The sequence below is a fragment of the Ursus americanus genome, chromosome 29 (assembly GCF_024610735.1).
Source record: "Ursus americanus isolate L20-20 chromosome 29, mUrsAme1.1.p, whole genome shotgun sequence".
NCBI lineage: Eukaryota > Metazoa > Chordata > Mammalia > Carnivora > Ursidae > Ursus > Ursus americanus.
Window position 1 is genome coordinate 20,871,743 of NC_142155.1, and position 25,774 is coordinate 20,897,516.

The 25,774-nt window shown below is 41.9% G+C and overlaps 1 protein-coding gene across 15 annotated transcripts in view; it reads left to right on the forward strand.

The window, feature by feature from the left end:
• Window positions 1–25,774, forward strand: part of DST (dystonin) — a 452,944-nt gene that overhangs the window by 36,887 nt on the left and 390,283 nt on the right. For all 15 annotated transcript variants that reach the window (XM_087856995.1, XM_087856988.1, XM_087856983.1 and 12 more), the window contains exon 3: window positions 20,973–21,173. In XM_087856995.1, coding sequence (XP_087713121.1) covers window positions 20,973–21,173 — 201 coding nt within the window. The remainder of the gene's footprint in view (window positions 1–20,972; window positions 21,174–25,774) is intronic.

The following is a 25,774-nucleotide window of genomic DNA, read 5'->3' on the forward strand; positions in this document are numbered from 1 at the left end:
CATCCCCTAAGACCAGGACAGAGATTTGGTCATTGATTCCTTTAAGAATAGTGTTCTTTGTGGAAATATCTATGAGGTTGTTTCCTTTAGCCTCCAAAGAATTGATTTTGGAATGCCCAGGGACCTTGATAATGCTAATAATTCCTAGACATAAGGCCATTTTGAATTTTATACCATTGGAAGTGAGGAGCCTCACTGTCTCCATAGTATTCCAAAGTCCTGAGCTACTCTAAAGGCATACCTACTTCAAAAGGAATTGCAGTAGTATACCCAGCATAATATTTACCATTTTTATCTTTTAAATAAGAACTCTTGGTGAGCCTCGAAAAGTCAGCATTATCAGGAGGTGATCTGTCACAGAGTCAGGCAGTCATGAGGAGTATTATCAGCAAAAGAGGGAAGAAGGGTGACAGGATTTTCAGGAGGGAAAAGAAGAGGTTGATGTCCAAGGGTAGGGGGATTTATCATGCTCTCCTTTAGGGCTTTATGGGCTAAGTCATCCTGGTCTTCCCGAATAATAGGGTCGGGTTTGTTTTTTTCTTCATTTTGGGTTTTGGAAAGTTCATGATGCCATGATCTATGTGTAGACCTTGTTCTGAGATCACATGCCACAAATATTAAACCTGAGTTTGAGCAAAATGCAGTTTTTCATCGGAGACTTTGTGTCCCTTTAAGGTTAAAAGTTTTAGCAGGTAGATTCTGTCCTCTTGTGAAGAGGTCTCAGTGTCTAGGTCAGCCTTTAAATTTGGGAGAGATAGGAAGGACTTTTTTTCCCCGCCCCAAATAAAGGCAAAGAGATACTGACTGTCCTTATCCATGGGGATAGTAAAGGAGGTGCTACATAAATTAATCACAGTGAAAAATTTGATTTCGCTGGGGATGGAGGCTAACAGAGAATGGGGATTTGGAACAGCAGAGTGACAAGGGATATTAGCACAGAGGACAATGAGGCCTTGAGCCTTATCGTCTGTTGTGGGCTTGATGCTTTATGGCTGATCCAATAGGGACAAATGGTTAATATCTTTAAAATTAGGTCAAGTGTTGTCAGCGATGTAACAAACAAAAGATGTTGAAGGGTCATTTGATTCAGCTGCTTGGTTATCTTGGTTGCTGTGAAATTCTAGAATTATTTCCCTCTTTCAGGAGGAAGAAATTCTGGCATGATATTTCTCTAAGAAATCTTGGCCCAATAAATTACCAGGGGCCGAGGAGCTAAGGACCGTTTTAGTACTCGGAGGCAGGGGCTATTTAATAACAGTGAGGTTGAGCGCCTAGAGTGTAGCTCTGGTGTTGATAACATGCATTCCCAATCTGGGGATGCCAGGCTGGCTCAGTTAGAGGAACATGTGACTCTTGATCTGGGGGTCATGAGTTCAAGCCCCATGCTGGGTGTAGAGATTACTTAAATAACTTAAATAAAATAAAATATTAAAAAAAAGATTCATTCTCAATTTGGAGAGTTGTTTCTCCAAGCTGAGGAAGAGGAAGGATTGGGAAAAGCCCTTGTAGTTATTCGGCGTCCCATCATTGGAAAATCATTGAAAAGGCTGGATAGAGGGCTGAAGGCCCCTGTTGTGCTTGAGTTTTGTAACAATCCTTTTTCCAGTGTCCTGGCTTTTTGTAGTAACGACAAAGACCAGGAGGGGTTTGGTTTTATTTAAGGGTCTGCATGCGTTAGAGCTGCAAATTATGGATTTTAGTGGTCTTCCTCTTAGTTGAATCATCTAGGGTGTGGGTGAGCTGATTTGCTAAATTAACGAAAGCTGGAGTGAATGTGGTTTACTGTTCCATCCTGGTCCTTTTAACTATAGAGGGAAGGTCCTGGTTCAGCCTGTTTATGAACAGAATTGAAGGGGGGTGCCTGGGTGGCACAGCGGTTAGGCGTCTGCCTTCGGCTCAGGGCGTGATCCCGGCATTACGGGATCGAGCTCCACATCAGGCTCTTCCGCTATGAGCCTGCTTCTTCCTCTCCCACTCCCCCTGCTTGTGTTCCATCTCTCGCTGGCTGTCTCTATCTCTGTCGAATAAATAAATAAAATCTTTAAAAGAAAAAAAAAAAAAGAATTGAAGGCTACCTGAGTGGATTCGACATCTATAGGAAGGCCAGAATTTTTCTTGAAACAATTTCCTTAAAAACAACAGCTATAATAATAATAATGCAAGGGCTCATTGACTCTTATTCTAACGAACAGGTTTTGAGAAAGCCCTAGGGATTTCCGGGTGAAGTTCCTTAGCGATTGCCAGAGCCTGATCATGTAACAAGGGAGGGGTTTGGGTTCCTATCTGTAGTTCTAGAGATTTTTCAGAATCATCCCAGTTAGCTTTATCCAGTGGTGGGCTGGCCCTTCACCAACGAACATGTGTCTTAGCAGAAATCTGAAAAACCTGGTTGTTAAGTTTGAACGACTGTATCAAATTCCTCACCAAATCTGTGGGGATCCTCAGTTACTTGGGGAAATCTTTCACTATGGCTCATAGTTTAGACTTAGTCCAGGGGACATCGGTTTCCTGTTGTTGAGTCAGCCTCTAATTATTGGAATAAGCTTTATTTAGTCTTGGGACATTACTATTTTAACTCACTGCCATAGTTTTGGTGGGATTTTATTTGGGATCTGTTTATTTATCTTCATGTGTTAGATCGGTCTATAGTTGCTTCTCTTCAATTTATCAAAGTTTATTTTTAGGCTGTGTTAGCATCTTAAAATGAATGAAGACATTTTTCATCTTCTTATATTTCTTGGAATACTTTGAGTAATAATTATCTGTTGTAAGCTTAGCTAGAACTTGATATACTCCTGGAAATGGGAGTGCTAACTGAATCAGTGCTCTTGGGATGTGTTTCCTGCCAGTGTAAGTTGGCAATCATCTCCTGTGCTCTGCAGATTCTGTGGAATGAAGTATTTCTCTTAGCCATTCTTCTAGCTACAGCTCATCAAACTGTTGGTCAGTCCTTCCACCAAGGATACCCATAAAGTTGCAGTTAGTTTCAAATCTTTGTCCTCATGTTTCTTCAGTGGTTTCTTTGAGGTTGTCTTGAGCCATTGTAAAACTTAACATTTTGCCACTCAGTGTATCCTGCTTCCTTTGTTTCTCCTTGGCATACAGGTCTAGAACTATTACTGGCACACTTTTTTATCTTCATTTGTGGGTCAAAAATTTTAGCCAAAGCTCTAATTAAAGACAGGCTAGAGTGAAGTAATCACTACTCTTGCAGCATATGCTAAATGTACAACAAAATGTTCTTTGACTAGGGAGTTTGTGGTAATATACACTCGTATTTATTAGCTTGGAATATATTTTTTGCCTGAGAGCTCTGCTGGCATATGGGAAACATAGAAATTTAATTGTTAATGGCGATAGGAACTTACATGTATATTTTTAAAGGGATATATATAATATATAATAATAATTTCCTTAAATACATACATACACATATACTTTATGTATATACATATATACATATATACATATGTATACATATACACATATATGTATATACATATATACACATATATATGTATATACATATATAAAGGGATCTATATATATATGCATATTATATAATTAAGATGTAATATATATTATATGCAATTGTATTATGTAATATACAATATATTATGTATTGTGTATTGTTATGGTGTATGTTTTATATTATATAATATATGCATATGTATATATATATATATATATATATAGAAAGAGATATATATATATGATATATAATTTTTCGTAATGTCAGGTGGTTTTCTTATGGACTAATCTGAAGGAATTGATTTTTATACTTTTAAACAAATTATTCCAAAACCCACTGAAAATCTTCATTTGGGTGGTTTTTAAGCTGATTTAGTAATTCTATTTTCTTTTAAAAAAATTTTTTTTATTATTATTTTTATTTTTTAAAAAAAGATTTTATTATTTATTTATTTATTTGACAGAGACAGACAGCCAGTAAGAGAGAGAACACAAGCAGGGGGAGTGGGAGAGGAAGAAGCAGGCTCCCAGCGGAAGAGCCTGATGTGGGGCTTGATCCCAGAACGCAGGGATCACGCCCTGAGCTGAAGGCAGACGCTTAACAACTGCGCCACCCAGGCGCCCCTAAATAATTCTATTTTCAAATTAAAAAATCTATAAAATTAGAGCTTTTCTAGATAATAAACTTACTTTTTTTAGGGGAACAAAATCATGTTAGTAGAAATATATTTAAATACCATTTTCAAAGCACCCTTTTTATACTACAAATTTAAAAGAGTAGTTACTTTCCTATTCATTATTCAAACATCACCTTTATTTGGTTTGTTTGAAAATATCTGCTACTGATAGCTTCTTGTCATTGCTGGAAGTTAGCAATTTTGAAATTTTGGAATTCTGTCTTTCTATAACATAAAACAGCATAATTTATTTCTAAATTTGACAACTCATTTAAGTGTCTTTAGAGATAATGAACTCTGCGGGTGCCGGAGTGGCTCAGTCGGTTAATTATCCAACTCTTGATTTTGACTCAGGTCATGATCTCAGGGTTGTGAGATCAATCCCGCATTGGCCCCGTGCTGAGCACGAATCAGCTTGAAATTCTCCCTCTACCCCTCCCCCTGCTCTCTCTCTCTCTCTCACTCTGTCTCTCAAATGAATAAATAAGGGGCGCCTGGGTGGCCCAGTCAACCGGTTAGCCATCTGCCTTCGGCTCAGGTCATGATCCCAGGGTCCTGAGTCCGGCATCCTGGGGTCCTGGGATTGAGCCCCACTTCAAGCTCCCTGCTCAGTGGGGAGCCTGCTTCTCCTTCTTCCTCTGTCCCTCCCTCTGCTCTCTCCTGCTGTCTGTCAAATAAATAAATACAATCTTTAAAAAAAAAAAAATCTTAAAGATAATCAAACTCTGTGGTATAAAAATTTTTTACACTCACTTTTATAGTAAAGACTATGAATTTTTCCTCAAAATTCAATCTTCTCCTAGTTTTGTAATACAGACACTCTATACTTATGAGTGGGCATATGGAGAAACAGCTAGAGCCTCCATTTCTCAGCCTCTCTTGCAGTTCTGTTAAGTGCTGGCCAACTGGATGTAAGTGAAAGTGATGTATGCACATTTAGGTCAAGTCCTTAAGGCAGAGCAGCTTGTCTCCCACAGTTCCTTCCTTTCTTCCCATGCTTGGACAGGAACTGTGGTGGTGGTGGTGAGCCAGTTTCACATGTGTGGACAAGGAGTATCTGAGGGGAAGGCACAGTAGGGATAGAGTAGGATCCTGGCTCCTTGGATGACCTCATGGATCAGAGCCACTATCAACTGAGAACTAGCCACAAGAAAAATGAATTTCTGTGTTGTTCGAATCTCTGTATTTTTGAATCTATTTGTGATAGCAGTTGGCCTGTATTTTACTATACTTTTCATTTAATTAAAATGTAGTATGGAGTATATTTCTATTGTTTTTATCAAAAATTTTATGTTTATATATTGTTATAAAAATAACCACATTGATTAAAGTACAACAGTGTTCAGATACATATCCAAATATATGTAGAGATTTAATAAATGATAAAAATGACATTTGAAATCAATAGAAACAGATTGATAGTTCTTGAAGCTGGGTAGTAGGTACATGGAGTTTGTCATATTCTTTTACCTTCTTTTTATATTTTGAAATTTTCCATAATAAAAAATAAACACATTTAAAAAAATAAAAAATGGATAAAACTCTTTGTGAAAGAATAGTTCAGTGGATGTTATCTACTTGGGAGGAAATAAAATTAGTCTATACCTCTCACTATAGTCAAAAGTTTCAGGTGGATTAAAAGATGATATTGATTCTAGATAGATTATAAATGTACACTTAAAGGACTTAAGGAATAGAAGAAGATTTGGGAGAACATTTTATAATCTAGCAATTGGGAGAAACTTTCTAGGAAAAAACAAAATTTAGAAGTCATAAAGGAAAAGACTGTCAGTTTTGAATAAAGGAATTGTATACCTCTGTACAATAAGATTAAAAGACAGGTTGCAACCTACGTAACATACTTGCTGCATATATAGCAAATAGTTAGATTCACATTCTATAAAAGCTTCCACAAAATCACTATGGCAAATACATATAAGTTGTAGAAAAATTAGCAAAGAAAAAAAAAAGAAAAAAAAATTAGCAAAGGATGTGAATAGATAATTCAAAGAAGACAGCAAAAAAAAAAAAGACTTATAAAAGTCTGAAAGGATTGCCAACCTTATGAATAAAAAATGCAAATTAAGACTAGTTTTTTTGCCCATCAGACTGGCAACAAATAAAAAGGTCGATACTATCCAGTGTTAATAGGAATAGGATTAAATAGGCACTTGCCTAGTGTTGCTAGAAATGTAATTTGGTTCTACATTTTTAGGGACAAACCTGGAAGTATCTTTGCAATGTGATTTTCTTAGCAATTCCATTTCTAAATTTGTGGAGATTTGTTAAAGATACACATGTATCTTGTTTATTGCACTGTTTACAATAGAAACAAATAGAAATATCCCAAATTTTAATCTGTAGAAGAATAGTTGGCTAAAGTGTGGCACATCCAGATACTAGAAAATCAGTTGTTAAAAAGAATGTACTATCTATATAATTTTAAATCTATTTCTATATAATTGTTAAATGAAAAGAGCAAAGTACAAAATAATATATATATAGCAAGATCCTATTTTTGTTAAAAATTTTTATTTATATATCTATAGATATCTGTACACACATTTACTAACTTTGCTAACTTTGCGGTCAGTTATTATTCTGGTGGGATATATGAAACAGGCACATCCCTTTATATAGTTCAGAAAGAAAGTGGTGTATACTCTTTTGGGGGGGGGTAAGTTTCTAATTTGTTCTTTTCTGAAATTTTTAGCCAGATCTTTAAAAAAGAAAAATCAAACCCACAACACATTGGGAATCTACTTGTGCCATATATAAGTAGGAACAAAGAAGGATAGAAAGGGAAATGAAGCATGTCACTGCCTTCATACCCAGGAATGCATTTTAGATAAGTCAGACTGTGATAAATACTGTGAAAAAGCCACACTGAAATAAACCCCACTTAAATCAATCAGCTGGGAAAAGTCAACAGGATCCTATGATCTAGGTTATAAAGTTCGTAGCTCTTGCCCAAATAACCGCAAGAGAGGGTAACACAATCTCGTTAAAGCTTTTAGCTACTCCATCACCTTGGGAGAAAGAGTCAGTACAAGGTGACCGCTGAAGCAGAGATTTTGCTGATGTCTGTGTGATATATGCCAAAGACAGAGCAGAAATGAGCAGTAGAAGATGTCATCGCTGCCCTCAGAATCGACTAGCCCCAAACATTTCTCACTGTCCTCTGATGAACTGTCTTTGTTTGGACCTTGGTCCTGTTTGCTCTCTCTTTTCCTTTTTTCCTTTCTCTTTACTTAGTATAAATTATCATAAGCTTTTAGGTCATGAAAACATTTTTGTTTTGTTCTTGCTGATAAGTATGTCTTGAGAATAAGCAGATTTTGAGAGGGCATGTGCTGCCAGAAAAGCATTTAAGACTTGAACACAGACCAAACACATATTCAATTAGTATCCTCAGGGCAAAGGGTCAGCTTTTAGACTGTGGGCAGAAATGGCCAGTCCTTCCTGCTCCGTGCATCCTCAGTGCAGGTTGTCGATGTGTCGGAGACGTTTCTGATCAGAGCGGTGTGTGCTGGAAGCCTCTGCCCATGGTGTTTTTAGGCTTGCTTCACAGGGTTTGTGCCTAGGGCTTGAGGTGAGCTTGGCAAGCATTTGTCTTGAGACTCCTGGCCTTGGGCTCGGTAAATGACTACTCCACTTTACTGTCTTAGTCCATAGCTCACCTTTGGGACTGGAAATCCTGCCCTGAACTCCAGCCCAAACGCCTGAATAGCTTTTGTTAACTTTATACATTGGCAGGGTTGATGTTCAGAATTCAAAATACTTAACAACTGGTAGAATGTGGGCACTGAATAATCAGAACTTTTGATACCTGAAGGGTTAATGCCTTTTATTTGCTAGATCCTGGGGAAGGTCAAGAATTCAGAGTGGAAGGGAGGCAGGCAACAGTGGGGACATGTAGGGGTCTTGGGGCCTTTACCCCTTTTGGCTGCCCAGGTCCTGCTGTGCCTGAACTAATCACTGAATGCCTGCCTGGCTTTGAGTATTTGATGCCTGAAGCTCTTACGGTTGTGCCAACCCACTGGCTTTTGCCTGTTTCGTACCCATGACCCTTATCAGGCCCGGTGTGCTCCTTGCACCCATTACCTGTCTGCCACTCCAACTACTGAGACCTCATCCATTTGTGGCTGAATTGGCCTGAGTCATGATAGAGTTAGCCTCAATTTAGGAATTTCTCATACAAACCATACTTTATTGAGATTGTTGTTGGACTTAAAGACTAACCTATTACTTGAGAATGAATAGCTGGTTGGGGATGCTATTGATACCGCAGTAGTCGTAAAGTTGGTTTAACCACCCATTCTTCCTTGGTATAGAGCATTAGCTGTTCAGTTTGCATACATGGTTAGGTCTTTATTTTGTCCTCTCTTGTGCCTTGAGTTGTTGCTGATGCACTGCCTGATAAATTGACTTGATACTCTTAAGGACTTTGATTTTGTAACGGTCTTCAGGATGCCTTTGAAGACTTCGTGACCATGTTAGCACTTCACTATGACCTCTTGCAAATTATCACATTTTTTCCCTGTATTTTCCCCTCGTCTTCTTTCTTTCCTTCCCTGTCTTCACGCTTTCCCACTCTCACATTTTCTCCTGCACACCTGGTGTGCTGCACAGTGTCAACAATCTCCCTTGCCTTTCATCTTGTGCTTTTCCTGTGGCTCCTTTTTCTCTCCTCATGCCCCGTTACGCTGCTTTCTTTCTTAAGACTGGCCTTGTGGCTTTTGCTTACTGTGGCTAATGGTCTTTGCATAGTGTGACCATTTACAATTTCAGAAATCTTGCTGTTGGGGTGCTATTTGGCTTCTTAGCTTGCAACTGGGAAGTTGTAAACACCTCATAAAACATGATTCCTTATTTTATAGTTCCTTGCTTCTTATCTTGGAAAGGACATTGTCTCTAACCTATTCGTGTTTAAAACTGTGACTCTTTATTTTGTAGACACGACTGTTAGTGATAATGTCTGTGAGTGGGTAGCTCGGAAAGAGCTGCATGCAAACAGATTGTGCGCACATTTAAGGAATCATCTGTAGGACCCCTTGATCTGCACTTATGAAGGCTGAGCTCTGATTTGCTGGCTGCTCTGCTATTTATAGAGCCTGTCATTGCGCATGACCGTCTGTGCCCGGGCTGGGGCCTGGTTGCCAAGAGGCGCTGAGCTGAGCTCCGGCTGCAGCAAGAGCAGATTGCACGGACTGCTCCCGTTTCCCAGGCAGCCTTCTCCCTTGGCCTCCTTAGCTTTGAGTGGAGCTTCAGCCTCCCTCTAGGACTCTGTCTGCCCCCCACTTGACGTCCTGATGGCTGCTGCTTCTGCGTCCTCTTGCTACCTGTTTTTGATGTATACACTGCCCGATATTTTGCTGTTACTCTCATTTTTTGTAACTATAGATTTGCTGTCTTCTGGAAGCTCTTTACTGCTGATTCTTTCTTGTCAGTCGAATGTTAAATACGGCTCATAAGTGATTGATGGCACTGTTTAGGACATCAGACTCATGTTTGTTGCACGTCAGCTTCCTAGGGAAAGACTTTGAGATGGAGATGATGTGCAGGGGATTGAATAGGGGGTGTCCTTGGGAACGACATTTAAATGGATGTAGGGAAGCAGGATGGTCAGACAGAGAAGTGGAATTGTGATGTATGCGCAACAAGGGACTCAGCTGATCCCACAAGTTCTGGAGCTGAGAGGCCCCTCAAAAATGTCCCTAATTGAGGCAAGCACTCACCTTACCATTGACCAACACTGGCTCTGGGGGAGGGGGTTGACTGTGGCTAAGCAGCCAGCTCTCAAGCTGAGGGCAGTTCCCACAAAGGGATTCTGCTAAAAGCCAGGAGCTGCCATCACTCCTCGCAGCTGGGGAAGTAAGTACCTGGCTCACGAACGCGGGATTTGGGTGGTGCCCCACAGCAGCCATTACAACGTTCTTGTTCCAGTTCTGCTATGGTGGATGCAGTTTCTACCCTCCTTTTAACTTGATTTTAATACCAATGCAATGTTGAATTCCATACTCCGAGAGTCTCTTCAAAGTGAAGATATATATTTTCTTTTTATAGTTTATTTTGGTAAAAAATGTGATGTTGATGATGGCTTTATCTCTGAAAACTAAAGCAGAAGGTGGGAAGGGTGAAGGATTGAAACCGGTTGTATCAAAAGCAGTTTAATAAATTTGTGCAAACCTTTTGTTTGGTATACAGTCCGAATATAAAAAATATCAGGGAGGAGGCATAATCTGTTTAGAAAGATAATGCAAGTGCATCCTTTGGTCGTATCATTTATGTGGTTGATGAAACAACAGAACAGATGTTGTTTAATCTGTGTATGAAACCACAAGCAGATGGGGTGGACATGGCTGCCGGAGGGAAATTAGACTGACCTTATATTTCACAGACTAGGTTGTTGATGGAGAGCATGGATTAGTAGACCAAAACACCGCGTCAAAGTTACTTTTTAATCTATGATGGAGGCAGAGTGCTCAAGGCCCTGTAGGATAGTGTAGAGCAGGGGTTGGCAGAGTTTTTCTGTAACAGCCCAAATAATAATGATTTTGGACTTTGAGGCCATATGAACTCTTTTGCAACTATTCACCTCTGCTTTTCTTTTCTTTCTTTCTTTTTTTTTTTTTAAAGATTTTATTTATTTGACAGAGAGAGAGAGAGACAACCAGCGAGAGAGGGAACACAAGCAGGGGGAGTGGGAGAGGAAGAAGCAGGCTCCCAACAGAGGAGCCTGATGCGGGGCTTGATCCCAGAACGCCGGGATCACGCCCTGAGCCAAAGGCAGACGCTTAACATCTGAGCCACCCAGGCACCTCCACCTCTGCTTTTCCGGCATAGAAGTAGCCATAGACAATATGTACATGAGTGGGCATGGTGGTATTCCAATAAAACTTGGCAAAAACAGTGAATCAGGTTTGGCCATAGTTGCTGACCCCTGAGAGAGAGCATGGGTCAGGTTGTCTGAGTTTCAACCCCAGGGTAGATACTAAGTGTCTATTTTCTCATCTGTAAAGTGGGCATCAAAATAGTATTTACCTCCTAGGCATATTATAAGAAATAATGAGGTCATGCATGCAAAGTGTTTGACACAGAGGAAGTGTTGGATAACTAAAAATGAATATTATTCATGCACGTGTAAAGAGTTAAAATTGAATGTAGTTAACAGCTGAACAATGTTAGGATAATATTAAATAAGTGGGGCTCAAATTATGTTTAGCTATGCAATAAGATGTGTAAACGGAACTCTTTTTGTCTGAGTCCGGCCTGAGGCCCCCAGGCATTGTAGTTGGTAAGGCTCATGTTGCTGGAGAGGAGAGCTAGACCCCTGTGTGGGACTTGCTACGGTGGTGGCTACAACACTGGCCTTGCCGATAGCTCTGTGGCAGTTTGCTGTTGCTCACCAATATCTGTGCTCTCTGTTTCTGGGCGCATGACCTAAATACATTTTTTTGCTTTCCCTTGCCGTCGGTGATGGCCATGTAACTGAGTTCTAGTTAAGGAAATGCAAGGAGAAGTGATGTCTGCCATTTATAGGCCTGGCCTTTTGAAACCCTCCCACACATTCCTGGCTCTTTCTCCATAAACTAGGAGAGCGGAGGAGACACTGTGGCTCCAGTGGCGGAAGATGGAAGGCGCCTTGCACCCTAAATGACTCCGTGGAGCAGAGTACCTATCCTCCTTGCTGATCCATGAGCGAGACATGAACTTTTACTGTGCTGACGTACTGAGGTTGGGGTGTTGCTTGCCTCAGCGGTTAGCCTACGTTGCCCCCTATAATCGCCCATCACCAATTTTAGGCTAAATGGATAAAGGCTGAGGATCAAGTTATGAGAGATTAGAGCAGTGCTATTAATAGAACCTTCTGTGAAAATGGACAAGTTCTACCTGCATCATCTAATACCGCTAGCCACATGGGATATCGAGCAATTGGAATGTGGCTGGTATGCCTGAGGAACTGAATTTGTAGCTTAATTTTAATTGAAATTTAAATGCAAACAACCACATGTGGCTTGTAGCTACCCGATTGGGTAGCTCAGCATTAGAGTTTGGAAAATATCTTAGCAGAGTCTCACCCTAAACCCTCTTAAGCCTAGTGAGAGTGACTTTAGGGAGACCGCTGGGAAAGCTTGACTTGTATTCTCAGAGTCTGTGTGCCAAAGCGGGTGCCAGAGCATGTGGGATAATTTCAAAGGACCAGAGACCATGCTGGCCTGCTGCTCTAATGGTGGAGCGAGCAGAGTTGGCTGCATCGGAAGCAGCCTGCTTTCCCAGAATGTGTTGGGGCAAAGGACGCATGAGTATTTCTTATGGATCTCTTGGGAGACAGAACCTGGAGTCATTTTAGACCCTGTGTAAGGGGAAACCAGGAAGAGTGATAGGAGCTCATTGAAGTGGTGCTGGTTTTGTGACTAGAAGTGGCTAGGAGACTTTTTAATTATCTGAGAATGACCAGAAAAATTGTAGAGTCCACTCAAAATTTTGTGTAGCATTGGGAGAAAATGAGCTCCTCGCCGTGTGTTTGAAGGGGAGCAGGGAGAGAGGATACAGTTGTTCTCTGCGTGTACCCTATGATCCTTGCTTAGGTTAATCTAACAGTTAGAATTAAAAAGCACTTTAAGCTCCTTAAAGGAGATGTATCTCCAGTAGTTTCAGCCTCAAAGTCTCCCTTTATTCTTTTCCCTGACCCAACTGTGGAGGTCATGTTTTGTGTCTTAGGCTCATTTGGGTGCAGAATCAGAGACCGACTGTATTTTAGGGTATGTTTTAAGGATATATGTGTCACTTAATGGAATTTAAGAAAGAGACCCATAGTAGGGTCTGGCTTCACAGAGATGGGTGGAGAGCGGTTGCGGGTTCAAGGCCTCACTCCTCGCTGTAGTGAAATGCCCGAGGTGTGACTCAGAACCACTCCACCGGCTGCTGCTTTTCCTTGTGCTGTCAACCTGTTTTTCTCCCCTCACTGTGGTTTCTGTGTCCTGTTACTGTTAGCTGTTGCAGGAGCCGCAGAGCTTCCGTCAGGCCTTCGATAGCCTTGTTACCCATAGATTGATCTGCAGATCAGCAGCATTGGAAGCTTGGGAACTTGTTAGAAATTCAGATTCAGCCTTTTAATAAGAATCCTTGGCTATGTCCATACATATCACAGTTTGAGAAGCATTGGTCTTCAGAATGACTTTTTTTTTTCTCTCAGTTTTAACTTCTGTGCTAAGTGGACTAGGCTTTTGGTTATTTCTCTATCAAACTGTCAAGAGAGGTACACAGCCCAAGTATCAAGACCCAGCAAGCGTGACTGAGAGGGTTGGGGAGCCATGATACAAAACACGCTTTCCCAGGCCGCAGGAACCGTAGGTGGAGCATATGTCAAGAAGGGAATGATTGACATCAGTAAGAGATTTTAAAAGATTTCTGTTTACAAAACTGCATTTAAGTTACAATTCATTTGCAATTTGAAAAATCATCAAGGCTCTCTGTCACCAGTCAGAGCTTCAGATCAGCAGGAGCTAATAATCAGTTAACAGACTATCAGTTATTATAAAAGAAACACTATAGTACTAACCTGTGAAACCTTATCTAAAATAAGTGTACAATTTCTTAGATGTTTTAAAGGTTAAAATTTGACTTCCTGCTATCATCACACCTCTAGGAACCAGTGATTTATACCAAAGAATGATTATTAGAAAATAAGACTTTGAAAGGTAATATTTTGTCCCATTATCCCTTATTTGTCAGAGAACACATCCTCTCTGAAAACAAAAATGTAGCTCTAGATATAGTATTTCTTGTCCAGCTGATAGTGTGGCTTCCACGGCTATTCTTTTAATATAGGATTATTGAAATCACAAATGATAAAGTTGCTTTAATCTTGAAGGTCCCTCTGCACATAGTGCATAGGGAACAGTGTTATTATGACCAGAATTACTGACTAATGACCTAGCAAAGGGAGGAGCTGGTATTAGAGCAGGGATTCTCAGTGTAGCCATGGGATAGCAGCATCAGCATTATTTGAGGATTGCAAACTCTCAGCCCCCATCCCAATTTACTGAGTTAGAAGCTCTAAGGGTGGAGCCCCGCAGTCTGTGTTTTAATCAGCCTTCCTGGTGGCTCTGATTCTTGATAAAGTTTGAGAACCACAAATTAGGGTAACTTCTATAGCAAACATACACTCTAATGGCTCAAACAAATTGAAATATACTTGTTAGTCATTTAAAGGTGTAGTGGGTGAACAGTTTGGCAGAGTGGCTTCCTCCATGCAGTCTTCAGGGATCCAGGCTGATAAAGTCACTACCCTCTTCAATATGTGACTTTCAGGTCTGCTCTGAAGGTCATCCCAGCCAAAAGAAAGAGCATGGAGAAGTGGCAATGGCAAGTATTCATGGGCTAGATCCAGAAATGGCATACATTTTTATGTCCGTTTTCCGTTGGCTGGAACTCAGTTCTACCTAATGGCCCTACCTAAGTGCCGGGGAGGCTGGGAAATGTCTAGCCCAGCTTGTGCCCAAGAGAAAGAGGCAAACATGGGTTTTGGTGAACAGCTAACAGTCTCTATCATAAACTCATTTTTGAGATTTTCTGTACTGGGGACCTATTTTATGCCATAAACCTCTTTGTCAGTCTAGTGAAGCCCATGGATTCGGTCTCAGAATGTTTTTAAATACATAATCTTATATGTGTGTGTGTGTGTATAATCATAAAGGAAGTCAATTATATTGAAAAATCATTATGAATTATTAAAAACATTTTGGATAGAGCAGTATATGTACTTCTTTATTAATGAATTAAATAATAAGTTCTAGTGACAGATTTGTTAACTACTGTGATTTTGAAGTAATGATTATAAATGGTATTTCAAGATATCTGCAGCCACTATAATTAAATATGTAAATATATTTGATTCCTTTTGGTGGCAAAAGTCACTGATACTGCTAATAATATCAGGTTTATAGCCTGCTTTCATGATTGAGTGATATGCTAAATTTCAAGCAGGGGTCAGTGACAATAAAGACATAATTTTTCCCCATCCAAGTTAATTGGCTGTTCTCTTTGTCTGCTTTGAATTTTATCCATGGACCCAAGAACTTCTGCTATACATTTTATTTTTTGCCTTGGATGAAGAGAATCATAGAGGTTTTACGAGGTATTATTATATACTTTATGAAAATACCAGCTTATTGAGTATCATAATATTTGTATGCAGTAATTTTTACCTATCAACCTTGGTGTTCTCAGGTATAGCAATAACTGAAGCAATTCTATTTAACTGCTCAATGATTCAACGTGTTAAGTTTCCATTTGTTCAGATGCTTCGTCAGTAAACTGGATGGTAGTTTGATCTTATCTAACAATAATTCTTACCTGAAAATGTTAACTTTTTCAATTTCTTCTTCGCTTACCTAAATTGTTTATAGACCTTTTCTTGTTTTAATCAACCTGCATGGATTTCTAGACAGTTCCTTGGTGCCCAGTCCTGCAAATATATGTGGAATACTATCTCTGAATGCATTACTCCCTGTATATTCTCTGCCTTATGCTAAGGGCATCAGTGTTGGCTTGGAGTTAGGTAGACCCGAGTTCTGATCTGGGCTTTTCTAATTGCAAGTTTTAGCTTTACATAGATTACTTAGCCCTGATAAGTCTCAGTTTGCTTGCTTAGGAAGTGGATGTAATAAGCTTAGCACCTAAGTAGTGCTTAGGAAATTATTGCTATTAATGTCTCCCCCTTTTTATGCTAATCTACATAACCAGCCTGGTTAAATCTGAGTATTCAACCTTCCAGGCAAATAGCTAACCATCTAAAAGCATCACAGTAGAGTATACATTGTGGTTTTTGTTTGCAGACCACAGAATCTGTCAGAAACCAAAAGAGAATTTATTAGAAATATATGGTAGAACTCACAATCAAGGCTGAATGTCTGGTTAGAGCAGACAAAACTAGGCAGTTTCAAGAAGGTTCTTGGTATAGCCAATAGACTGATGAATTCCTACTGATTTTTTTTCAGTCTTTACATCCTTCCATTTAATATTCAGTGTTCAAGCAGAGAAACTTCAATTGGTTGAGCCTGGGCCACTTGTCTGCCCATGCACTCTACGGGTCATTTAGAGGCAAGATCTAGAGTGGGCTGTGGAGCAACTCTGTGTCAAGACTGCATATCTTGAGAAGTTATTACCCCAAAGGTGCTGACAAAATGGGGTGGCCTAAAAATGGCAGAAGTCCACTGCTGAGAGACTTCCGGGTATTAATCACCTATTGGTTAAAGGATATCCAGGCAAGATCAAGTGAATAGAGAAATGGACTTTATCAAGTCCTGTTAACATCTGTAAGAACCTACCGTTTTTTGTTTTGTTTTGTTTTTCTAAGATTTTATTTATTTATTTGACAGAGAGAGAGACAGCAAGAGAAGGAACACAAGCAGGGGGAGTGGGAGAGGGAGAAGCAGGCTTCCCGCTGAGCAGGGAGCCCCGATGTGGGGCTCGATCCCAAGTCCCTGGGATCATGACCTGAGCCGAAGGCAGACGCTTAACCACTGAGCCACCCAGGCGCCCTAGAATCTACTGATTTAAAATAAAATTTTCTTCTATTAAAAATCGTGGCTTTTTAAAATATAGTATTTCGGACAAGCAAGTGTAATAAACGTAGGACCTATAATTCTATGCAGTAGTTTAGGAAAATAAACGGGGTGACTGCCCATTGATGACTCTGTGTCGTTGATGTATTTGTAGTCGTAACTACGACCTGCTGACGGGCAAATTCCAGCTGCAACATCTAGGAAATGAAATAGTAATGATAATGTTGGTAATTTATTGACTACTTATTGTTATATTTGTACTTTTGTGAGTACCTAATGTGGATTATCTCATTTAAACAGCATCATAACTCCATGAGAGAGGGATTATTATATGTATTTGACAGATGAAGAAACTGAGGCACAGAGAAGTAATTTGCCCTACCTACTCGGTGAGAGAGCTTGCCTTCGAGCCCAGATAGATTGACTCCCTAGAGAGTAAATGCTGTGGATTCTCTGGAGCAAAGAATGATGATCAGGGGTGGTTGGTATCTCCACAGTACTCATGTGTGTCTGTCTGCGATGTACACCTGTGGGTGTGACTCATTTTCCTTTTCGATCTGATTAATAACACGCTTTTGTCTTTAAGAATATCTTTTATTGGGTACCAGGGTGGCTCAGTCTGTTAAGCATCTGCCTTCTGCTCAGGTCATGATCTCAGGGTCCTGGGATAGACCCCTGCCTTGGGCTCTGTGCTCCCTGCTCAGTGGGGAGTCTGCTTGTTCCTCTCCCCTTGCCCCTACCCCCTGCTCGTGCACACGTGCTCTCTCTCAAATAAATAAATGAAATCTTAAAAAAAAAAGAATGTCTTTTTTCCACACAAGTGAAATACGTAATAATCCTCACCAACAATTATGTATCACTCTATGCTAGATGCACTTCTTTTTTTTTTTTTTTTAAAGATTTTATTTATTTATTTAACAGAGATAGCCAGTGAGAGAGGGAACACAAGCAGGGGGAGTGGGAGAGGAAGAAGCAGGCTCATAGTGGAGGAGCCTGATGTGGGGCTCGATCCCATAACGCCGGGATCACGCCCTGAGCCGAAGGCAGGCGCTTAACCGCTGTGCCACCCAGGCGCCCCTGCTAGATGTACTTCTAAGTGTATACATTAATTCATTTTTTCCTCTCAGCAGCCTTTTGAAAGAAGTCCTAGTTTCAATCACCATTGTGCAGATGAAGAAATGGTTAAGTAACTACTCGAGATCACACAGCTAGGAAGTGACAGGGGCAGTAGTTGAACCCAGATAGTCTGGCTGTTGTCTGTGTACTATATATTGTAGTGCTTATAAAACGTTATTTAAAAATAGTGCCAGTGTATTTGGCTATAATGGAAATCAGAGACCTACATGGTAGTGCTGGGATCTTTAAAAAAATGTGAAAGTGTAAAGAAAGTGATTGAAGTTTAGGGAAGGATGGTTTAACTGTTTCTAATTTTTATTATCACAAGTAATATGTATGTTAAGCACCTTCACACTTGGAAGAATCTCTTGAGAGTAGATACAGGGATGCAGGTTTACTGAGCTATTGCTGTCCAGAAGGACTGCACCAACCTGTTTGAATCTTAATCTTTTTTTGAGGGCATCACGTTACGTTTTACGGAGTTTTTTCCTCCAGGTGTTTTCAGAATTTGTAGGCCAGTAAGAAGTATTGGTAATAACATAAGTTAAACAAAATTCGGTTGCTTATTACTCCTATGAACACAAGAGAAGGAGGAGCTACATTCTTACCAAAGACATATACTCACCTCACCCCACTATGATAGAAGCTAGTATATTAGCAAATACTTAGTTAATTCTACCAGTGCACACATTTCTGAGCTAGAAAGAATGCAAGGGATGTGGAAGTTAGTGCCACCTGGTGGTAAGACTGAGCTCTGACTCCTAGAGGTTCTGTCTTCAGAGCACAGAATTACCAGAGGAGCTTGCTAAAAAGAGGTTCTTTGCATACTTGAAACTAGTAAACATTGTACGTCAACTATACTTCAATAAAAATAAAAAATTAAAGAGGGCTGCCTGGGTGGTGCACTCGGTTGAGCGTCCGACTCTTGGTTTCAGCTCAGGTCATAATCTCAGGGTGGTGAGACTGAGCCTCGCGCTGGGGCTGCGCTGAACGTGGAGTCTGCTTGAGATTCTCTGTCTCCCTCTCCCTCCGCCCCTCCCGCTCATGCTCTCCCTCCCTCTAAAGTAAATAAAGAAATCTTTAAAATAAATAAATAACGAAAGGGAAAAAGGAGAATGACGAAAAAAATCCCCAAACCCAAGCCAAAAACTGACAGCCTTGGTCTCACCCCTAGAGAGTCTAATTCAGAAGGAAGCAGAGGAGGGGGAGAGAGAGTGTGCGAGCTTGTGTGCCTCGTGCGTGTGTGCGCCGCGTGTGTGTTTGGCAAGGATGTCCAGGAATGTGCATGTTTAAAAGGCAGCCCCACGTGGTTGTTGATTCTGACAGTATGGCTCTAGAACGCATTTTAGGGATTGGCCCAGCTCCTTCTTCTTAGTCCTCTTCTCCCGCAGCTGCTGTAGTATCTCTTGATTATGTGGGATTGTGGGGATCTTCTGGGACTATTTTGGGTTGAAGAGGATCCAGCCGAGCTTGCACACAGAGAAGGGATGGGGACAGGCCAGTGCGTTTGGGGATGAGAGAAAAGCGCCCAAATGGTGACCTCAGTTTTGCCACATCCATTTGCATTTCCTCCTTATTGATTTCTGTTGACCTCAGAGCGACTTTTGACTCTGTGGGTCACAGCCTACTTTTGTCTTTTTTCTCCTCCTTCATGTCCTTCAGCCTGGTATTCAAGGTCTCCATAATCAGACTCCAGACCTTCTCCCATGTCCCTCAGTGGGAATCCCCCTGTGCACATTAATCTTTCAGTATCCTATACTGCTTCTCCCCCTGAATTTCTTACCCTCCATTTTTCGTGCTTTTACTGCAGTCAGTAAGTTTTTTTAGACATCTTTTAAAAGTCTGAAGACTGTTGGGGCCCCTGGGTGCCTCAGTTGGTTAAACATCTGACTCTTGATCTCGGCTCAGGTCTTGATCTCAGGGCCATGAGTTCAAGCCCCACTTTGGCCTCCATCCTGGGCATGGAGCCTACTTAAAAAAAAAAGTCGGAAGACCCACAATCGCACTGAAGCCCTCCTTGGAGCATTTAACACCCTCTACCCCCTAATTTCCCACAATACCTCATGCATAGCTTGTATGCTTATCCTAGTATGTCATGAAATAATGTTTCCTATTGCTGCATAAATATGTTATCCACCCATCCATTATTTTACTTATTCATTCATTCCTTATGTTGTTTCCCTTGCCTGGAATATAAATTCTATTCATTCTTCAAATGCCACCCACACAACGAAGCCAAATATAGACGATTTTCGGCTTCACTCATTGATTCCTTGTCTGGGATCTGCCAGCACTGTGTCCTCAACTGCCCACTTTAACTCTTAATCACACATGCCAGCGTATACGTGAACTGCTGCTCTTCGGGAATTGTAAGCTACATGAGGACAGAGACTATTTTATGTAATTCTTTGAGATTTTCCAAAATCATATATTCCCAAATGCGTAATATGGAGTATCTAATTTATTTTTTTTTAAAGATTTCATTTATTTATTTGACAGAGAGAGAGAGCACAAGCTGGGGGAGTGTCAGGCAGAGGGAGAGGCAGACTCCCCACTGAGCAGGGAGCCCGATGCAGCACTCAATCCCAGGACCCAGGGATCATGACCTGAGCCGAAGGCAGATGCTTAACCCACTGAGCCACCCAGGTGCCCCGTGTAATGTGGTTTAACTGAACTTGTACTCTTTGCTTTATGGCATTGCCTCCGGTTAGTTTTGAATCTTCACTTCTTGGTGTTTTATAATGATGCTTTACCTTCCTGCTTTCCTGCCTTCCGAGTCTGCTCTCAGGAACGCAGAGTGACACTTTGCCGCGTAGCGATGTTCAGCCCACCTCCTGTGCCATGCTTCACGCTCAAGTGGAAGTACCCTTTTTCACACGTGGTCTGATGTATATACACATAAATAAAGCAATGTGCTCACCCGCTGGGTGTTTTTTTTTTTTTTTAACTGGCTTTACTGAGTTAAAAGCATTTTTTAATGTCGAGCCTCCTTCTACATCCATGCTCCCTTCGGGAACGTAAATGATCTCATTGAACTTGGTGACTTTTGGGGCTCTTTGTAGAAGTCGCCCCAGGGACTCACCAGAAACTAACTCAATACCCACCCGGATTTGTTTGGGTTTGTTTTCCGCCACAGGGGTTCCGAGCGAGCCCTCGGCATCTGAGGAGACGAGCGGCCGCGGCGGCGGCGGCTCGCCTGGAAGAAGCCAAGCCCGTGGTGGAGATTCAGCACCAGAGCGAGCAAGAGCTTTCCGCAAGGAAACGACGAATCAAGAAAAACAGCCGAGTGCAGCCAGAATTCTATCACTCCGTTCAAGGTGCTTCAACCAGAAGGCCGGTAAGTAGAGAACTTTGATAAGAATATTAAATCCATGGCGTGGTGGTTCTTTCCGTTTTTAAAAAATCGTCAGCTTAGATCATCTGGTTATTGTGTCGTTATCCTCAGCGAGTGCTGTAAACCCATGTGAATTCCAGGAACGAGTGTGATTTTCCAGAAAGCGCCGGGCCGGAGAGTTGGCCAAGAGGCCAGAGCTGGTCACTGCAGACAGGGAGATTTAAAAACGGGTGAATTCTGAGCCCTCTTAGAGCAGGTGGAGAATTAGAGCAGCGGCCACAGAGTTCCCAGGCTGAGGCACCATCACGATGGGCTCAGAGTTGGTGAAGAGGGGCAACAAGACAGAAGGGAAGAGGAGGGAGAGGTAAGGCTGGAGTCCGGGCCGGTAGCTGAGCCCCGCCAGGAGGTGGCTTGTGGGCTGCTGTGGCCAGTGCCACCTTCTGCCACCAGCCAGGGTGACAGTGAGGGTGCTGGCCTTCTCAGGCATGGCCTTTGTTTTGGTCCAGGACTTGTGTCTCTGTGGGTGACAGTGCTACCTTACCTAGGAAATTCGGGCTCACGTGGGAGCTGCTCTCTATCTCCTGACCACATTGCTCAATGGGCTCTGGTATGTTTTCTTGGTTTGGGTTCTCACACATGGACTTTTTAACCCAGGTTGTGATGGTTAAGGACATGGGGCTTAGAAAATGCCACTGTAAAAGGTTCTAAAAAATGTTTCATAACTGCAATGATGTTACATTGCCTTAGCATTAAAAGGAAGTTTCCCTGTGGTTCATTCCTATGTTGTGGGGGAGCTTATTTTTGTCATTTCTCATGCCAACCTGGGGGAATCATCAAGATTTGGCTTGATAATAGGTTTTTGTGAATTATTAAAACAGAACTGCCCTTCTGTGGGGTAACTGTGCTGCAGGCACAGTGGAGGTTGCTAGAAGGCCAGGAGAATGTCTGACTCAGTGCGCCGGCCAACGACAATGGCAAGAAGCTAAATTCCTTTACAGAAAAGGTCCTGTGTGTCTTTGACCAATTGTAAAATAAGCACATATTTAGAGATGGCAGTCTTCTTTTCACGATTAGTGAAACAAGCTATGTAGAATTTGGTATCTATGTGGTATCTACTATGAAGTGATAGGAAAAGTTATTCATTCAACAAACATAATGTTTTGGGGTGCCTGGGTGGTTCAGTCAGTTAAGTGTCTGCCTTTGGCTCAGGTCATGATCTCAGGGTCCTGGGATCGAGCCCCGCATCAGGCTCCCTGCTCAGCGGAGAGTCTGCTTCTCCCTCTCCCCCTGCTGCTCCCCCTGCTTGTGCTCTCTTTCTCTCTCTCTGTCAAATAAATAAATAAATAAATAAATAAAATATTAAACAAACAAACAAAGGTTTTTACATAGGAAATAAGGGATACACAGATACATATTAATAACTGACAGTTATTGAGGGCTCACCATATGATAGGACTCCCTTAACGACCCTATGAGGTAGATGTTGTTATTATTCCCATTTTTTGGATGATGAAACAGTGGCTCAGAGAGTATAAATAATGGGCCTAGGTTTACCTAGCTGTTAGCGGCAGAGTCTAGGATTTGGATCTAGGCAGCCTGCTGCTAGAGCCCAAGCACTTAGCTCTACGGTCTGCTGCCTTCCTGTAGTTCATGACCTCTAGGAACTCACAGCCGAGTCTGCGGACTGACATGCAAACAAGTACATCGGGTGCATGTCTGTGTCATGAAAATGCTATTGTACAGTTATGAACAAGGCGCCAGGGAAGCACCCTGGAGAGCCAGAAAGATGTACAGAGAAGCAGACGCTTGACGTGAGTTCTGAAAGATGAGTTTATCAGGTGGAAAGTGGAGGTAGGTATCTCTGATGAGAAGATAGTGTACAACAGAGGTGTGAGAAGGTCTGGCATTCTCGGGAACAGCCGGAGGTGGTGCTGCTGGATGAGACTGGCTGGGTCCGGCGGGGCTAGATCACCAAGGGATTGTATACTATGCTAAAGAGTTGGCTGTACCTTCTCTGGTGGGGGTCTGTTGAAGGTAGGGAGAATAGGCACATTGGTTCTTTTGCTCAGAATCTAGCTAATTCTTTGCCACTTCTAATCTCCCCATGAAGTTCAGGCTGGGTAAGTGGTTATCACCACACTTTAGAAACCCTCAACCACCATTATTCTTTCATGAGCACCCTACGTAACTGTCTTGGGTAATAAGATGTATTCCTCTGTGACTTTGAAATTGGTATCCACTTTGTCCTTGAATGCTTATTTTCTCTCTCTGTTTGCCTGGTGAATTACAATTCACCTCTTAAGACTGACTCATGATCAAGTAACTTGTTCAGGAAAGACTTGTCTGGTCCTTCCTAGCATAGTGAGATACCTTTTGTTTTGATCCTCAGCACTTTGTACACATCTCCTACACAGCAGTTATCCAAGTGAAAAAAATCAGGCTCTGTAGGAAAACGGACATGGGTTCAAGTTCTGCTCTGTGCGTCTGGCAGGAAACAGGTGGCATGCTGAGAGTTCAACTGAAGAGAGTTTAATGAAAGGACTAATTACAGAGGTGTGGGCAGGGCTAAGGTGCTTTGCTAACCTTCAGGTGGAGCCTACCTACCTACCTAGCCTGAACAGGCAGCAGATGGCACTGGTCCTACTGGATCCTGGTAAGAATTGCTGGGGCCATGAAAGAACCTTTGATAGGAATTATGACTGGAGTGTGGCCACAGCCAGAACCCAGGGAGTCAGGAAGGGAGCGGGGGGAGTGCTCTCTTAGCTCTTGCTGGTGCCTTCCATTGACTCAACCGAAGTGGCTTGGGCAAGGGGCTTGGGGATGCCCATTACAGAGATCAGCATCCCAAGGACAGAGTAAGGTAGAGGTGGGCAGAGAGTCTGAGAGGGGACAGGGACAACGGAAAATAAAAAAAAACATACCAGGTCATCTTTGCCAGGTGGTTTAACTCTCTGAGACTCTGATTTCTCACTGTAAAGTGACAATAACAGTAGCTACCTCATGGAGCCATGAGGGTGAACTGAACTGACGTGGAAATAGATGGCACAGTCATCTGTCTAGAACAAACACTAAGTGGTAATTCCTTTTCTTCATTTTCTTTCCTATATCTTGACTTATTTGGGGGCTCTATCATCTGGTTTAGAATAGCTCCTGGTCCAAGGCATCTGAATGCATTTTATTGAATAAAGGTATGAATGATATTTACACATGGTGTATAGCTTATGCATTATAGGAATTCAGAGAACAGAGAGCGTTACCCCTCCTTCCTGCACCCCCCACCCCATCCCCATAGGGTGGACAGGGGATAACTGCTTCACAGAAGACATGGGATTGGGTTGGGCTTTACAATACTGGCAGGAATGGGGCACCTGGGTGGCTCAGTTGGTTAAGCATCTGCCTTCTGCTCAGGTCATGATCCCAGGGTCCTGCGATGGAGCCCTGCATTAGGCTCTGTGCTCCCTGCTCAGTGGGGAGTCTGCTTGTTCCTCTCCTTCTGCCGCTCCGCCCTCCTCGTGCTCTCTCTCTGTCTCTGTCTCTCTCAAATGGATAAATTAAAAAAAAAAATCTTAAAAAAAAATAAAAGAAAATACTGGCAGAAATGCAGTAGGCAGCAGAAGTTAGGTATGATGAGTGGAATAAGCAGAAGTACTGAGAACCATTTGACAGTATGTGGGGGTTTCCATGAGAGAGAAGTAAAGGTAGAGCTGGAAAAAGAGATTGGGACCAGAATACATTCTAGACAACCACTGTGTTTGAACTTCATTTTCTGTGCTTCATGGGGATACTAGAAGGGCATGATCAAAGCACAATTTTAGGAAGATTGAACGTGAGCAGGATGAGTCAGTGGGGAGCAGGACAGGGTCAGGTAAGTAACTACAGCAGCAGTATGGGTGGGAGGTAATTAGGGCCTGAACTTGGCCCTAACAGGTGACACTGTGCTGTCATCTGGTGACCACTGCTTCTGGGGAATCGAAGGATGATGACCTTTGTTCTGACTTCCTCAGAACAAATTGGAAGGGAGAGAGATTATAGGTAGGAAACAGCAGTGGAGGCTACTCTGTGGCTTAGGGCAAAAATTCTGGAGAGTGTTCTTTAGGGGCAGGTAAAGCTCACCTCCTCCATCTGTCTGCATCTGCTAGGGTCATTTTGGAGACTGGAAATTGTCAGGGTTTGTGAGGAGGCTATTGGTGCCTTAACTCGCATGATTTCTGTTCAGCCTTCTGGAATCTTATGGCCTCTGCTGACACGTTCCTGTGTTTACGCCATATGTGGACTTGAGCCCAGGCCTTGTTGTGCCCTCCTCTTCTGGATTTGGTTAGGTGCCGTTGGTAGTGCCTTACCAAGTCCAGAAGACACATGCCTGAAGCCTGTGACCTTCCTAACCTATACATTTGGAGAAAATCAGTGCTACCATGGGTTGCCATGAGGTCAGCTCTGATGGTGTCTTGGAGATGGAATAAAAATAAATCAGCTGTGGTGATTCAGGATTATTTGAGTGACTTTATATGAAGCACTCCAGATATTTTTTTTTTTAAGATTTTATTTATTCATTTGAGAGAGAGAGAGGTAGGAGAGGGACAAGCAGACTCAGTACTGAGCACAGA